The sequence below is a fragment of the Zootoca vivipara genome, chromosome 3, assembly GCF_965207765.1.
Source record: "Zootoca vivipara chromosome 3, rZooViv2.hap1.1, whole genome shotgun sequence".
NCBI lineage: Eukaryota > Metazoa > Chordata > Lepidosauria > Squamata > Lacertidae > Zootoca > Zootoca vivipara.
In genome coordinates, this window is record NC_142586.1 from 74,610,350 (window position 1) to 74,626,808 (window position 16,459).

Below are 16,459 nucleotides of genomic sequence, written 5' to 3' on the forward strand. Positions count from 1 at the left end.
AAAATAAAGTAAATAATACATAAATATTAGCCTGAGGCAGCCAGCTGAAGGAAATCAACCGTGCTGGAAGTCTTGGGGATTTAGTTAAAGACCCTCTCTAATAATTTCGACCACTCCGGGTCAAAACAGAAGCCCACTGCGGCCCCCCCCTCCATTTTAATGAAACGATGTTCCTTTATGGGGAGGAGGAGCTAAGTAGCTGACGTCATTATGCTGGTGTATGTGATCCAGGAAATAGAAGAAACCCGAGGAACCATTTTAAACAGTGCGATGAGTTTCAATGGCGTGAACAACATCAAGGACCGAGCGCTTCCGATGGATACGGGTTTATAAAGGTAAGAGGAAGATGCACATAATCCCAAGGAAAGTGAGGAAAATGATAGTATTCTCTCCAAACCTTAGAGCTGCGCGTAGTGTTGTGGAAACGAGATACTATATTTTTTGGTGGGAGAGTTTTGTGTCTTTCTATAAACATGAGTGTGTGCCTTAAAAGAGTACCTAAAATCCAGCAAAAGTTAAAATCCGTGTCTCTAGGAAGTGCTGCAATTTATTTACTTTACTTCTAAGGAGTTCATTTACACATTACTTTTGCAGTTACTCTCCAATATATTTCTCAAGCTGAAACCCTGTTGTATTATCTGTATTATTTTGTAAATATCAAAAAAGTAAATATACATTTGTTGATAAAAAGCTCCATTGAAATATGTTGAGCTTTCTTCCGAGGACATTCAGGATAAAGTTGATCGGGTGCAATTCAGAAGCCACTCATATGCTGTGGTAGCATTTCTGCCATTGGATGGGTTGACTTTACACTATTTTAGTATCCTCATTACAGCTATTGATTTCAGTGAAGCCTAATTCTGAATAAATGTTTTTCAGTGTAACTGTGCTGATTTGATCTGTGCAAGCTAGAGGAGAACTTTTGCTGGGAACAAGATATTAGACTGCTCATCCATGACTTGAGCCACATTATGTTTTCCCATCCTGGTAATCCTCTTTCAGAAAAGATGAAGAAGCACAATAAATATATATTTGTGTTGGGGATCCCTCTGCATTTCAAAGTGTTTGCTTAAAACTGATGGCGTGAATAAGATAAATAAGGATTTGCAAATGTGCATCATACAGGCATACTTGTCAGGAAGCTATTACAGTATTGGATGCAGCTTGTTGTACTATATACTATGTAGCCAAAGACACCCACAACTGGAGGCTGCAATTAGCAAAGGATGATTAGCCCAGCTCACTTGCCCCGCTAAATGTTGGAAGGGCTGTGCCCTGAACTCCCTTTCTCAATATTTGTGAGTTAGACTTTGACCTTTCATCTGCTTTCCTTGAGAATGATGTGCATGCCTTGTGATCTGTTACTTCCTACCATCACTTGCTAAAACGGCTTCTGCAGTTTCCACTGGAATGATATATACTGCTTCGCTGTTTCATAGTCAAACATTCTTTATGTAATGTGTGAAATGATCATTAGGGAGAGTACAGACGTCAGTGACGGTCCCTATATAGACAACAGAAAGACTCACAGTATGAAAAGTACTATATTGTACTCAAGGAACATATATAAAAGGGTAATATGGTGCACATAGGACATTGTGCAATATACGTACACAATGGAATGCTGGTCATTTATTTCGGCAGTTGACCATGGTAGCCATTCAGAATCTTGTTGATTTAAATTGGCATTGGATTTCTCCTGAACACATCTGTATCCTTGTGCTGGATCAATATGATACCCCTGGTTACTGGGTATTTCTGGCCCCTGAAGGATGGCCTTCTACCCTATAACCTGTGCACATACTGAGATTGACTGCTGAGGCCTTATCCTGGTGCCTGCCCTGTGGAACGCCCTCCCAACAGATGTCAAAAAGGAAAACAACTACCAGACTTTTAGAAGACATCTGAAGGCAGCCCTGTTCAGGGAGGCTTTTAATGTTTAATAGATTATTGTGTTGTATTTTTCTGTTGGAAGCCGCCCAGAGTGGCTGGGGAGACCCGGCCAGATGGGCGGGGTATAAATAATATATTATTATTGTTGTTGTTGTTATTATTATTATTATTATTATACCTCCCATGTTCAAGAGAGTACAGAGCCTTTTCTGTTATGGTGCTCCAATTATGGAATGCTATCGCCCAAAATATTTTTTTTGCACCCATTTTTCTCTTAACTTGTGTTCCGTTACACCAAAGCTCTATGGTTTAGTTTCAGGAGCTGTTTATTGCCATTCAAGACCCACACAGTGGGTCCTGCAGAGCCTGAAGACTTCCTTAGATCAGAGGACGGAAAAATGACGTCCCTGGACAATTTTCAGAAGACAGTCCAGAACCCGGTAACTATCTCCTGTTCATCTTCTTTCCTTTTGACGCCTGTAGATTTTGTCATTTCACCTTAAAGAAAGCTTGTTTTACAGTAAAAGTGAAGCGAAAATTTAGAGAACTAGGCCAAAGACAAAGTGGATGAAGAGAAAGAAGGGCTGACAGAACTATAGTTTCCCATGTGATTGTGGGCTGAGAGGAGAAGCTCATGCCCGGGGTGTGGGGGAAGTCTGATAGCAGCGAGTTTAATTAGAAGGAAGCCCCATGGGTTCAAAGTTACTTCCTAGTATTTAGGCTTGCAGCCTGAGAGAAGCAGCTAGAGGAGTGTGGACAATGAGTTCTCGGAGCTCTGTGTGTACATCTATCTTTTTGGAGAAGAAAGGCACATAGGTGTGGATTAGGAATCTAGTCCAAATTAATTTGATGGCACCTCTTTGTCCTGGGACTGTTCTAGGTCCCAAGCCCATGTTGTATACAGTATAGATAATGCACCCACTAGTTCCTAGAAGTGATTGATTGTTTTATACTGGTCAGTTCAAACAAATAAGTATGCCAGCCGCCTTAGACTGTGTCCCAGCAAAGAGTTTCTCTGAATTGGCGAAACTAGTAGATATTGCTAATTATGACACACCCCCGGTCCCCTCCCCAAATAAAAATAGTTCAAAACTTGATTTTGTTGAGTCCTAGTTAGTGAAATACAGAAAAGGTTAATAATGTAAATAAACTATGTATAAATTTCATTTTTCTTCTTCTCAAGCCTGAAGCATAATAATTCCATTTCCCTCTCCTTTTTATAGAGTATTCCATATACTGGGACTATACTTGGGGGTCTTTTGCCTGGAGAGCTTGTGGTCATACGTGGGTCCGTCCCAGAAGGTGCAGAAAGGTAAGAGTTCAAATAAGATATTTATAAATAGTCCTCTGGTAGGTGATGCTTGAAGGCAAGCACACAAAGAAATGACAGCAGAACACGTTCCCTCACATATTGAAATGGTTGCATCAAATCTGTATGAAATTAAAGCTTTTGAGAAGTGTTACAAATTGCTGGAAGCACTTGCTGCTTCCGCATCATAGGTTTTCTGGTGGAAGTGATTTCTCCATGTTTAGCCTGGAGAAGAGAAGGTTAAGGGGTGATACGATAGCCATGTTCAAATATATAAAAGGATGTCATATAGAAGAGGGTGAAAGGTTGTTTTCTGCTGCTCCAGAGAAGTGGACACGGAGCAATGGATTCAAGCTACAAGAAAGAAGATTCCACCTAAACATTAGGAAGAACTTCCTGACAGTAAGAGCTGTTCGGCAGTGGAATTTGCTGCCAAGGAGTGTGGTGGAGTCTCCTTCTTTGGAGGTCTTTAAGCGGAGGCTTGACAGCCATCTGTCAGGAATAATAATAATAATAATAATAATAATAATAATAATAATAATAATTTATTATTTATACCCCGCCCATCTGGCTGGGTTTCCCCAGCCACTCTGGGCAGCTTCCAACAGAAGAATAAAATAATTGATTAAAGATTGAAAGCCTCCCTAAACAGAGCTGCCTTCAGATGTCTTCTAAAAATCTGGTAGCTGTTTTTCTCTTTGACATCTGATGGGAGGGCGTTCCACAGGGCGGGCACCACCACCAAGAAGGCCCTCTGCCTGGTTCTCTGCAACTTGGCTTCAGGCAACGAGGGAACCGCCAGAAGGCCCTTGGCACTGGACCTCGGCACTGGATGGGGGTGGAGACGCTCCTTTAGGTATACTGGACCGAGGCCATTTAGGGCTTTAAAGGTCAGCACCAACACTTTGAATTGTGCTTGGAAACGTACTGGGAGCCAATGTAGATCTTTCAAGACCGGAGTTATGTGGTCTCGGTGGCCGCTCCCAGTCACCAGTCTAGCTGCCACATGCTGGATTAGTTGTCATTTCCGGGTCACCTTCAAAGGTAGCCCCACGTAGAGCGCATTGCAGTAGTCCAAGCGGCAGATAACTAGAGCATGCACCACTCTGGCGAGACAGTCGGAATGCTTTGATGGTGTTTCCTGCTTGGCAGGGGTTTGGACTGGATGGCCCTTGTGGTCTCTTCCAACTCTATGATTCCCCAGAAATAATTTCAAATAATGCACGGCTTGGGAAAGTAATTGGCTTCTCCTCCTAAGATCTAAACATTAAATGAAGGTCATGCTAAAGTGAACATGCAAGAAGTCTGGCTTATGCAATGACTGAAATGTAAGCATATACTGTATAAAATAATGTTTTTAAATGTTTACTAGATTGGGGGGGGGTATTTCTGGTAATTGCTAGTGACCTGTGCCAAAGCCATGAACATATCCACTTAAAAAGTAATAATAATGGCTTTCATTACACCTGTGACATGGACATATATAGACTACAAAGAGCGTTTCTGTGTTTCATACACCATCTTTAGTATCAGAAGTTGAAAACTGGAACTGATGCTTGTGTTCTCATCTTGCTGAGAGTAGTTTGCTATCTTCAGCTGTGAGTCCAGTGACCAAGCTATGGCTAAGCCCTCTGCCAATGTGGCTGTGTTGCCATGAGCGTGCGTGAGCCAAACTAAGAGTTGGGTGCTCCTATTGATCCAGCTCAATTTTCTGGATTCGTGTAGCATACATGGAATATAGAGCAAGCATCCTATTCTCACAGGTAGCAATTACACAGTAATGCCTTAGATAGTTGTTGCATGTTGCTTATGGGAGATTTGACTGATGTGTTTCAATTTACTGCTAGGTTCCAGATAGACTTCCAGTGTGGCAATAGCACAAAACCTCGGGCTGATGTAGCCTTTCACTTCAACCCCCGCTTCAAAAAATCTGGTTGCGTTGTTTGCAATACCCTACAGAACGAAAGATGGGGCTGGGAAGAGATAACTCATGCAATGCCTTTTGGAAAAGGAAAGCCATTTGAGATCGTTTTTATGGTTCTGCATGATAAATTCCAGGTGAGTTATTAGAAGTTGATTACTTATTTACTTAGCCAGTCTGTCATGGCAAAAAGCACAGAGGGTGCAATCCAGCCAAAATCGGGCATTGATGTCACACTGGCTTCAACAGGATTTAAGAGCTTAACTCTCCCACTGAAATTAGTAGAACTTAAGAAGTGCTTAATTTTGCCTGAATTGCTCCATTTCAAACAACTTGAGTGTTTGTGGATCACTGCTCTTTATAGCCACTGCGGGGTGTTTTTTTTTTTTTTTTTTTGGCTTCTAGATGAAGTTGTGTTGATGTGAATAAAACAAACTGTCTTGGGGAATTGTAGTTGTAAAACATGAAGGAAAAAGAGGATGGTTTCATTATTTCTTGACAATGGGTAAGGCATGCAGACTCTGCATGGTACAAAACACATCAGGGTGGCACTCTTTATCTCTTGGTCTAAGAAGCATGCAGCTAGGAAGAAGAGGTTTTCCATTTACATGTAGAAAGCTACTGGTTTAATAGTGCTTTACTAGTAGTGTGTAGATTCCAGTAAACCAGAGAGACAAAAGTGGGAGGCAGCAATGTCTTAATGAAGCAACACTTGCTGGTAAGATTGTATTCAAGCATCAAAAAACTACATTTGGAGCTGAATGCAACTGACAAATATTTCTGCTCAGAATGTGTCTCCTATTCTCACAATTTGCCATTAGCTGTCTTCTTACCAGCACACCTGCCACTTTTTTATTTTAAAGGCAGTGTTGAAGAAAATCTTCACCCATTTTTCATAAACACATAATTCCTTCTCTTAAAAACTGCATAATCAGTTTGTTTGTTTGTTTTTTAAAAAAAACATCAACAAATGCGGCAATGGCACCCATACATCTGCCTGATAAATTGGATGCAGTATGCTGCCAAAAGGGAGGGAGAAAATGTGAAGATGCTAAAGTGTCTGTAGTGTCTGAGTTTTGTGAAGTAACCAGGGTTTTAGCTTTTGCTGGCAGCTGTAATTCGTAAGCTGTTTGGGTGAATGGGTGCAGTGGTGATATTCTGAAGCTGGGGTGGGGATTACAAAGAGAGAGAAAAGTGCCAATAGCAAAGGAAGCAGCCAAAAAGAGCAATGGGCTGATTTTTGTTAGCTGAAAATAATAGCAAACCTTTGCAGAGTAAGATAGATGTCATTCCATGACAAAACCAGGACACGAAGCTCAAAACCTGGGATACAGCACTGATTTATTGCGCTTCCACCTTGTGCAATTAGTATATGGAAAGATACTAGTTGTGTGCGGACACAATTTTAGAAAACAGATTGTCCTTTCAGCTTTTGGGTTTGTGTTGTCCTTGGGACTCACTGCTGACAGCTCAATAACTTACATGCAAGGATTCCAGAGCATGCAGACCAAGCATTTTGAGACAGTTGAATCAGAGAATCTTGTGAAAAGTTGCATCTAGGCGCCTTTGTTTTCAGAAACGTAAAAATGAGAAACTGCCAACATCTTTGTTGGAAGCCAGTTGCATGCTAAAAGAACTTGAACTAAGATGCATGTGCATGAATAAATGTAAAGTTTGGATGATAGCATATTTTCCCCACAACTGTTTGAAATAGTTGTGTGTTTTTGTTTCTATTTTTTCCTAGGTATCTGTAAATGGAAAGCACTTGTTGATCTATAAGCATAGGCTTAACCTTGAAAAAATAGATACAATTGGAATATATGGAAACGTGCAAGTCAGTATGATAGGATTTGTGTCAAATACGGTAAGTTATTAAATAACGCAGCAACTTATTTAAGGACTGCATGCATAGATAGATAGATAGATAGATAGATATTAAGCTTATCTTACCCTTCCTCCAAGGTGACATACATATATTATTTATTTCCCACCCCCATTTTTTCCTCCTCACAACTCTGTTAAGTAGGTTGAGTTGAAAGCTAGTGATTGGCCTAATGTCATTTGATGAGCTTCATGGCCAAGTGTGGATCTGAACATGGGTCTCCTCAAATGCACTCCAATACTCTAACCACTGCATCAAAGTGGCTCCACGTTGCCTGTCTCTATATTATAGACATTTTTCTGCTTCTTACAATTTCATGCTGTGGCGGAACACGTAAAGAGCAACTATGGATAGGTCAGAATAGATCTGACGGTGTGCTTCACTCCCAGGCAGAAACATCTAGGAAGGGGAGAAAATATTGCCTGCAGCATCGGTGTGTGATATTTGACAGAGGAATTGTCCAGTGACTTGGGCAGTGAGAAATATTGTACCCTGAGCACAGTATTTATATAACTACTAGCATGAACAGTTTGGGGCCTAATGCGTCTGAATGATGTCCTCATAGTGCCTATGCAGAGTCCAGAAATAATGAAGAGCCTGTTTTGCTTTTGGGGAAGCGATTCCACATTTTTCTCCACACAAATTGGTGTATCGCTGAAGTGGCAGATATCCTTGCAATGCATTAATCAGTCTACCTCATTTGACATTGTGCCTCTGTGGTGACCTTCTATAGAAGAAGTTGTGAGATCTGCCCCCGCTGGATCATCACTGCCTTGCTAATGTGTTTGAGGGCCATCTTAATAAAGCAGGGGTGGGAAATCTGTGACTCTCTAGATCAGGCGTAGGCAAACTCTGCCCTCCAGATGTTTTGGGACTACAACTCCCACCATCCCTAGCTAACAGGACCAGTGGTCAGGGATGATGGGAGTTGTAGTCCCGAAACATCTGGAGGGCTGAGTTTGCCTATGCCTGCTCTAGATGTTGCTGAACTCCAGCTCCCATCAGCCCCAGGTCAGGGATGTAGGAGGTTTCATCCAACAACTTCTAGAGGGTCACAGGTTCCCACCCTGTTTTAAAGCAATGAAAAACCACCCCTCCTTCAACAGCTTGCTGATGAAACATTCACAGTTGGAAAGATATTCAGAGATGACAGTTCATTATGTGAGTTTTCTGTAACCTGTGAGTGTTGATCTGTCAACCTATCTTTTCTCTGCAGTCTTTGCAAGGCTCTCAGCCATCCTTGCTAGGGGCAACAAAGACAAACGCAGGAAATGTAGGTATTCTTCTTATCTGGCTAGGTTCACAGCTTTGTTCTTCTTAGGTTATAACCAAGTCTCTCTATCTCTTTCCAGCAGGAAGAAGTCCCTGATGCGTCACAGTTTGTAAGTATCAGTTGGCATGTAAACCACATTTGAAACACAATGCAAGATTTATTAGGGAGTGGGCAGATGAGCTTTCTCACATGGCCCCTTGATGCAGAATTGTGTAGCATCATTCTTGCTTAAGTAGCCATTCATTTTGAAATAATTTTTGTAAGGTAGTCTTGTCTCTCCATCCCTTCACTATTTGCTAGGGTATTAATGAGAGAGCGCACACTTGATAAATTTATCCTTATTCTTCAAACCATAATAAAAAAATTCCTTCAGTAGCACCTTAAAGACCAACTAAGTTTTTATTTTGTTATGAGCTTTCGTGTGCATGCACACTTCTTGAAGTGTGCATGCACACGAAAGCTCATACCAAAATAAAAACTTAGTTGGTCTTTAAGGTGCTACTGAAGGAATTTTTTTATTTTGCTTCGACTCAGACCAACACGGCTACTTACCTGTATCTTCAAACCATGTTATGCAACTGTATTTTTCCATGGCTACCCCAGTTGATGGCAGATGTGTGTCTTTCTCACCATAGGACATGTGATGGGAAGCAGTGTTTGGCTGCAGTTTCCCACTCTGCATTCCTCTTCCCATGTTCACTGTGGGAGCTACAGTTGCACCTGATGGAATTGTGATTGCCACTTAAAGTTTGAATAAACCTTGTAGGAGAGTAACTCCTTAAAAACACCAATGAACGTAAGGTTTTGTGTAAACCACTTGGAGGGTTTTTGTAAACTAAGCGGTATATAACACTCTTTAAAGAAAATCAATAAGGTAATGAGAGGAAAAGCTGAGGAATTAGTAAAAGGAGAAGTGTATTGTCAAAATAAAGAGGGGCAGCCCAATTCTGAACCTGTTTTATGTTTGCTTGTCATCCAAAAATGGAATGAACAGTGAGGCAGGTGTAAAAACTAACTGATCACAGGATTCAGTGATCAGAGAACTTCAGTCCATTAATTTTGTAATAATAATTCTAAGCATGGTTAAATTTTCAGGTAGTTCCTTACATTGCACGACTTCATTCTCCTCTTGAGCCTGGGCGAACAATCGTCGTAAAAGGAGAAGTTAATGAAAAAGCAAATAGGTTAGTAAATCAGAGTGGCATTTGTCGTTTTTCTTAGGCAGTTTTAACATGCTGCTGTTTTGGGTCTCTTTCTCTGTGTATGCTTAAAATTTTACAAGGCAGGCTTAGGCAGTATGTGGACCGAGAACTCCCAGAAGTGCAAGCTGGATTTCGAAGGGGCAGAGGAACCAGAGACCAAATAGCAAACATGCGCTGGATTATGGAGAAAGCTAGAGAGTTCCAGAAAAATGTCTACTTCTGCTTCATTGACTATACAAAAGCCTTTGACTGTGTCGACCACAGCAAACTATGGCAAGTTCTTAAAGAAATGGGAGTGCCTGATCACCTCATCTGTCTCCTGAGAAATCTCTATGTGGAACAAGAAGCTACAGTTAGAACTGGATATGGAACAACTGATTGGTTCAAAATTGGGAAAGGAGTACGACAAGGTTGTATATTGTCTCCCTGCTTATTTAACTTATATGCAGAATTCATCATGCGAAAGGCTGGACTAGATGAATCCCAAGCCGGAATTAAGATTGCCGGAAGAAATATCAACAACCTCAGATATGCAGATGACACAACCTTGATGGCAGAAAGTGAGGAGGAATTAAAGAACCTTTTAATGAAGGTGAAAGAGGAGAGCGCAAAATGTGGTCTGAAGCTCAACATTAAAAAACCAAGATCATGGCCACTGGTCCCATCACCTCCTGGCAAATGGAAGAAATGGAGGCAGTGAGAGATTTTACTTTCTTGGGCTCCTTGATCACTGCAGATGGTGACAGCAGTCACGAAATTAAAAGACGCCTGCTTCTTGGGAGAAAAGCAATGACAAACCTAGACAGCATCTTAAAAAGCAGAGACATCACCTTGCCTACAAAGGTCCGTATAGTTAAAGCTATGGTTTTCCCAGTACAGTGGAATCTCGGTTTATGAACACCTCAGTTTATGAATTTTTGGTTTATGAACACCGCGGACCCATCTGGAACGGATTAATTCACTTTCCATTACGTTCGCTTCAGTTTATGAACGTTTCAGCTTATGAACAGAATTCCGAAACCAATTGTGTTCATAAACCGAGGTACCACTGTAGTGATGTATGGAAGTGAGAGGTGGACCATAAAGAAGGCTGATCGCCGAAGAATCGATGCTTTTGAATTATGGTGCTGGAGGAGACTCTTGAGAGTCCCATGGACTGCTAGAAGATAAAATCTATCCATTCTGAAGGAAATCAGCCCTGAGTGCTCACTGGAAGGACATATCCTGAAGCTGAGGCTCCAATACTTTGGCCACCTCATGAGAAGAGAAGACTCCCTGGAAAAGACCCTGATGCTGGGAAAGATTGAGGGCACAAGGAGAAGGGGACGACAGAGGACAAGATGGTTGGACAGTGTTCTCGAAGCTACGAACATGAATTTGACCAAACTGCGGGAGGCAGTGCAAGACAGGAGTGCCTGGCGTGCTCTGGTCCATGGGGTCACGAAGAGTCGGACACGACTAAACGACAACAACAAATCAGAACCTTTGTTGTCACTGATTGTTGTAAACCATAAGAGTGGTACTTTCTGACTTCTTTCAGTAATTCCCACCACTGTCCAGTATGATAACGATGCTGCAGTAGTTTAACATTACTATTTTGTTCACAGCTTTGCCATTAACCTTAAAGCCAGTGACTCAGATGACATTGCGCTGCATCTGAATCCCCGAATAAGAGATAAAGCTCTTGTGAGAAATTCCTACCTGGACAGCAGCTGGGGAGAAGAAGAAAAGCAGATTTCTCATTTTCCTTTCGCTCCAGGAATGTACTTTGAGGTAACTAATTAAGCAAATATAGGCCAGTAGTGCTCTGCTGTGATACGTGCAATGCAGACGTGTGCAGGGAATGGAAAATTGGTGTTGGACTGGGTAGAGAAGAATATGGTGTAACATTAGTTCTCCCAGAGAGACTAAACTGTGGCCCTCCATGGATTTAAACTCCCATCATCAGTGACCATCCTGTTAGTGGTGGCTGATGGGAGCTGGAATCCCAACAGTACTAGACAGTTATGAGTACTTTCTGCCATATTTATTTCTCTGGAGCATGTACCATGGACATGCAGAATTTGGTAGCTGATTATCATAGATGGCAGGGACATGTTTGAAGTCGCGGGATGATTCAAGTAGAAATGCACTATGCCCAGTGGCTCAGGCAAGAATGGCGATGTTCTGTAAGCTATACCTCCTTTCAGATCATGGAGTATTTTTGTAAGGTCTGACCTATGATGGGATTACTAGGCTTCTCACTACAGATTTCTGCCAGCCTCGGTCTATGCATCAACTTAATATAGCAGAAACAGCTGTTTATGTCACAGCAGTTGAAGCAGTGTGGCAGATAGGACCTTTATCGGATATTCCCTTCCTCTTGCCTGCAAGGCTGCTAGGTAGCTCACAGGTGCAGCAGAAGGAAGGGCTTTGTAGCTTCAGCACACAGCATCCTATAAAGTTAGTCTTAAAAGTTTCTACAGTATTTCTAAACATGTTCCGAAACTATTTGAATATTACGGTTGCGAACTATCCTACCTTGTAAATGAGTCCCTAAATTACATGGCCATCCTTAAGTTTTTGGGTAGGTTGTAGCCTTCCCCTTGCAGATGCTCCTATCTTACACACCCCACAACTTTGAATGTTTTTTAATTTAACTAAGGATGTCAAATGTCTTTAACTTTCAGTTGATAATACTCTGCAAGGCCCATCAGTACAACATTGCGATCAATGGTGTGCATGCCATAGAGTACAAACACCGGTTCAAACAGCTTGGAAAGATCAGCATCCTGGAAATCCATGGGGACCTTCAACTGCTGGATGTGAGGAGCTGGTAACCGCGATGCAGTACTTGTGTGTTACTTTCAAAGTGATTTTAGAAAGGTCTCCTTGAATCCCTTCCTCTAAGCTTGAGGGCGTTGAGCAGCATTAAACTTGATCCATCTACTGCAGCAAAAAAAATATATATATACTGGATGCAGATTGCTTACAAAAACCTTTCTGTATTTGTCCATAGAAATCAACTGACATAATATCTAAAAACTAACCACAGCTTGCAGAATAAACATACTGTTGATTCACAATGTAATATTAAGTTATAAATAGCTACCAGCTGTTGTTACTAAAATGGTGTATGCTAAATTCAACTAGTGAATTTGAAGACTATATTGTTAAGCTAACTCTGCTGCTGGTAATGGAAGGTATGGCAGATTCAAAAGAACTCTTATGTTCTTACCTTTCTCGTGCTTTTAGAACATTTCTAGAAATTATAACCAGTATATACTCTCAACTGGTTGCACTGTATTGGAAAATACATATTCTCATGAAGGGCACCATTATTAGTCTCAATTTTTAGAGGTGTCTTTCTTCACAAAAACATGACCAAAATGGAGAAACTCCCTATTTTGTTGTACCACATAAGTGTTTGGGGTTTAGGGCTAGGGATTAGAGACAAAGGGTCCATTTTCTCTCTCTCAGCTGAAGGGCGCAGAATTAAAATTTTACTTCTGGGAAGCTATGTAGAGAAAATTAGATACCATGACTTCCAAAATCTTTATCTTTTAAAGAAATGAACTATAATGACTTGCTGCAGTGGCAAGGAAACTGTGGCCCTCCCAGCTGTTGTTGGACTTCATCTCAAGGCAGCATGGCCGATAGGAATGAGGAGGTATAGTCAAACCTCTTCCCTGGTCTACCTGAAACCTTTTATTTAACAATGCCACCAGCAGAGATTAGGTCACTGAGAGACAAGCCCAAGTAGTGAGCGAAGTTTCCTCTTCAGCGCCACCAAGTTGGCAGTATTTAAACAGCTAGTGTTAGTTTCCTCATGGGGGGTTGAGGCAAGAGCTAGTTTTATTGCAGAATTTAGATCAAGGATGTAATCTAGAAGGTTTTTTTTGCTTCAGGCACAAAGTTGGGTGATGTGAAGTTTTTACCTCACACTTTCCTAATGTGAAGAACACATCCAGTTTACGCAAGCCAGAGAAAGGATAAATGCCAAGTGCCCAACCATTTATAAACGAAAGTTTTTTAATATCACAATCCAGAGTGGAAAAAAATGTATACAATTAAAATTCTTTGTTTAACATTGAAAAAATGTTCATCGTTTATGTTTCAATCTTATTGAGGATGATGATGAAAAGAAAAAGACCATGGATAGTCTTAGAAGTAACTCTGCAGTGGTTCTCCAAGAATAACCTCAAGCTGCTGAATTGTCTTCTGGCACTGGTGTTCCACTTCTTCACATTCATCTGGGGGAGGAGGGGACAGACAAACAACAACTATGAAGTCACTGGCAAAAAGGAACTCAATAGTTTCATCCACTATGAAACATTAAAACAGGAGTGAGCAACTATCATTCCTCACCATTGGCCATGTTGGTTGGGGCCACTAACTTGCCTCCCCAGAGCCCATTAAGGGTGTGTTTAATTTATGCAACTGCAGCTGGCCAGTTGCCAAGCACATGAAGTTTTCATCGTGTAAGTTAAATGCACACAAGTTGACGAACGCTAAGCCAGGGATTGTGCTTCATTTCTTCCTAGCACTAGTGGGGAGAAGGAAAACCAGCCACCAAGTCACGGCACAAACCACTGTGGACATGCTTGTGGAACCTCAATGTGCAAACAGACTTGAGCATTTTCTATTAGGGCATATGGACTGTCCTGAACCCCACTGAGGAAGTGCAGCAACGGCTTCATTTACAGTAGACTCCTCCCAAGTAGAAATTCTGACAGTGACAATAATATATGCCACATTACCTTCCATAAGCTCTGCCAAGAAAGGAATAGACTCGGGAAGTAGCACCATGTAGTTTTCTCTTATTTTTTGTGCAAGTTCTAGCAAAGTTAACAAGGCAGCAAATCGAACCTAAAGGAAAAAGAGAGCAGCCAGTAGTATCACAGTGGGGTGTTACTGCATTCGAACACCAAATTTCTCAAGAGGAAAATGCTAAGCAATACAAGTTTCTGTGCACAAATTCTGAATCGCAGCTTTGCTGAAGTTATCATCCCCCACACGGCAGTCTGCTCCCTTACTTTAGTCACATGTTTTAGTAAATGTGTCCCACTGGGAGTTCAAGTTAAACCTACAAAGTTGTATCTAATGGTTGTGCAAGAAAAAGCAGAAAGCAGTTTGCAATAGCAATGCTTCCCTCTACATGCACTTGAATTAAGTCTTGCCACATGAAAAGCCTCTTCAAACTCTGTAAACTGTTGCATGGAGCTGCAGTGCAAGCAGGGAACTGTCTGAAATCAGGTTACATAACAATTGCATACCACTGAAATTCATCTGCCTTCTTAGTCACATCAGGGTGACTTAAATGGGATATTATTGTATGACCCAACTCTGCCACATACCTTGGGTGATGCATGCCTCATTTTCAGCAAAATCTGATAGTTCAGTGGCTTCCACAGAGAGTCATCTGCCATTGCAACTGCAAACTGAGCTATGCATGGGATCAAGTGAGTTGTCACTCTCTCCTGGAACCTCTCTTCTCCCCCAAGCATATTTTCCAGCTATTTAGAGAAAACACATCACATGCACATAAACGTGAAATAATTTATTTCCTTTTTTGTTTCAGACAGTTACAATATTGTGATAGCTAGCTTCCCTAGATTCCTTGCCAGTCACCTACAGTTTCTAGAATCCTTTGACACCTCTTCCTTGAAATCTGTGTCCACTAATGCACCACCCCGGCTGCATTTAATAGGAAGAAAAAATGGGACTAAGCAAGAACACTGTCATGGATTGGTTGAATGCAGAGGAATGGTGGGAGGAACCAGCTGGGGAACCCCCAAGGGAAAAAGGCTCAGAGCTGGGGGGAGTGGTGGTTAGACAACAATGAGTGGACAGAGGGAGAAGACTAAGAAGAGGAGGTGTCAGAAACTGAAGGGGTAACAGCTTAGTAAGCTGGGAGAGTTTGTTGCAGAGAGAAGTCCAGAATCGGAGGCAGAAGCTGAAGTAGGAGAGTGGGATGGGGGAGGCTAAGAGGCAGAGATTAGTCTAGTTGGTGAAGAGGCACAGACCGCTGCTGTAACCAGAACCAGAGGAGGCATGAAAAGGGTGCAGAAAAGTTTGGCTGCACGCAGGCACAGTCTCTGATTGCTTAGGAAAAGCTCTGGTGAGGAGGTGGGGACTTTCAGTCTCGGCAACTTAAATGTTCATGGAGGAAGACTAGCGGGAATGAGTTGCTCTACTCATTAGGCGTCACACTCAACCAAGTCTGTGGAGGTTGTGTTTTTGATAATAAAGAGTTAGTTCCATCTCTGAACTGTGTGATTGCTGACCAGAAAAAATCCTGTGACAGATGCCATGGGCATGGCTTAAACTTGGTTTAGTCAGTGCTTTGACAACAATGGAAAATTATGAAGCAGCCAAGGTTCCCCCCCCCCCTTTCATGTCCATACATCTGTAAGTTGAACAATCATGAAATGTATGGTGTATAAAAGGGAAGACATTTAAAGGTACCCAACAAAAATGTCTGCAGTGCCCAACAGTTAAGCGAAAATACGTTTATCAATACCTGATTGACCAAAGGCATCATCAATGTTTCTGCTCTCTCTTTGCTCACAAAATGATGGGAATCAAAGAGGAAGATTTTGTGGAGACAATCAAGGATGAACTGTAGCAATAAACAGCACTTTTCAGTGTTGTTCTCAGAGTCAAAGAAAGCTTCCTCTGCATCTGCAAAAAATAACAGAGACTGAAATGAGGCACCATTGGCATTGCTTAACTACCAGAGTAACGCTTGTAGTGGCTACAATTTGCACAAGCCTCATTAGGAGAACATCACATGACATTAGCTGTATGGGCAGGCCAAGGTTAAAACTGCTAATTTATTCACTACAGATATAAGCAACATCCAACCTCTGATGACTTGTTATGGCAAAACTATTGTGACCCACAGTGGCGTTGCCAGAAATTCTTGTAGCTGGCTTCTAGTATATTATCGAGTGCATCAAGTTCCTGGTAATTACAGCAGTAATTTAGAAAAAGCACA

General features: G+C 41.6%; 2 protein-coding genes across 5 annotated transcripts in view; one reads left to right on the forward strand and one right to left on the reverse strand.

The window, feature by feature from the left end:
- The first annotated feature begins 264 nt into the window (after positions 1-264).
- On the forward strand, positions 265-13,558 carry LGALS8 (galectin 8). Of its 4 annotated transcripts, none has more exons than XM_060272862.2 (10): positions 265-335; positions 2,207-2,333; positions 3,117-3,205; positions 5,050-5,260; positions 6,868-6,987; positions 8,222-8,278; positions 8,358-8,387; positions 9,374-9,462; positions 11,088-11,253; positions 12,150-13,558. In XM_060272862.2, the coding sequence occupies exons 2-10, from the start codon at positions 2,292-2,294 to the stop codon at positions 12,297-12,299; spliced, it is 954 nt and encodes a 317-aa protein (XP_060128845.2). In that variant the 5' UTR covers positions 265-335; positions 2,207-2,291; the 3' UTR covers positions 12,300-13,558. The 4 variants fall into 4 exon arrangements, with proteins under 4 accessions (XP_060128845.2, XP_060128846.2, XP_060128847.2 ...); XM_060272863.2 differs by having other exon boundaries at positions 8,361-8,387; XM_060272864.2 differs by lacking the exon at positions 8,222-8,278.
- Positions 13,474-16,459, reverse strand: part of HEATR1 (HEAT repeat containing 1) — a 39,039-nt gene continuing 36,053 nt past the window's right edge. Inside the window, exons 42-45 of the mRNA XM_035108386.3 lie at positions 15,983-16,143; positions 14,817-14,975; positions 14,220-14,328; positions 13,474-13,712 (exon numbers count right to left, since the gene is read on the reverse strand). Of these exons, the coding sequence (XP_034964277.3) occupies positions 13,624-13,712; positions 14,220-14,328; positions 14,817-14,975; positions 15,983-16,143 (518 nt within the window). The 3' untranslated portion in view covers positions 13,474-13,623. The remainder of the gene's footprint in view (positions 13,713-14,219; positions 14,329-14,816; positions 14,976-15,982; positions 16,144-16,459) is intronic.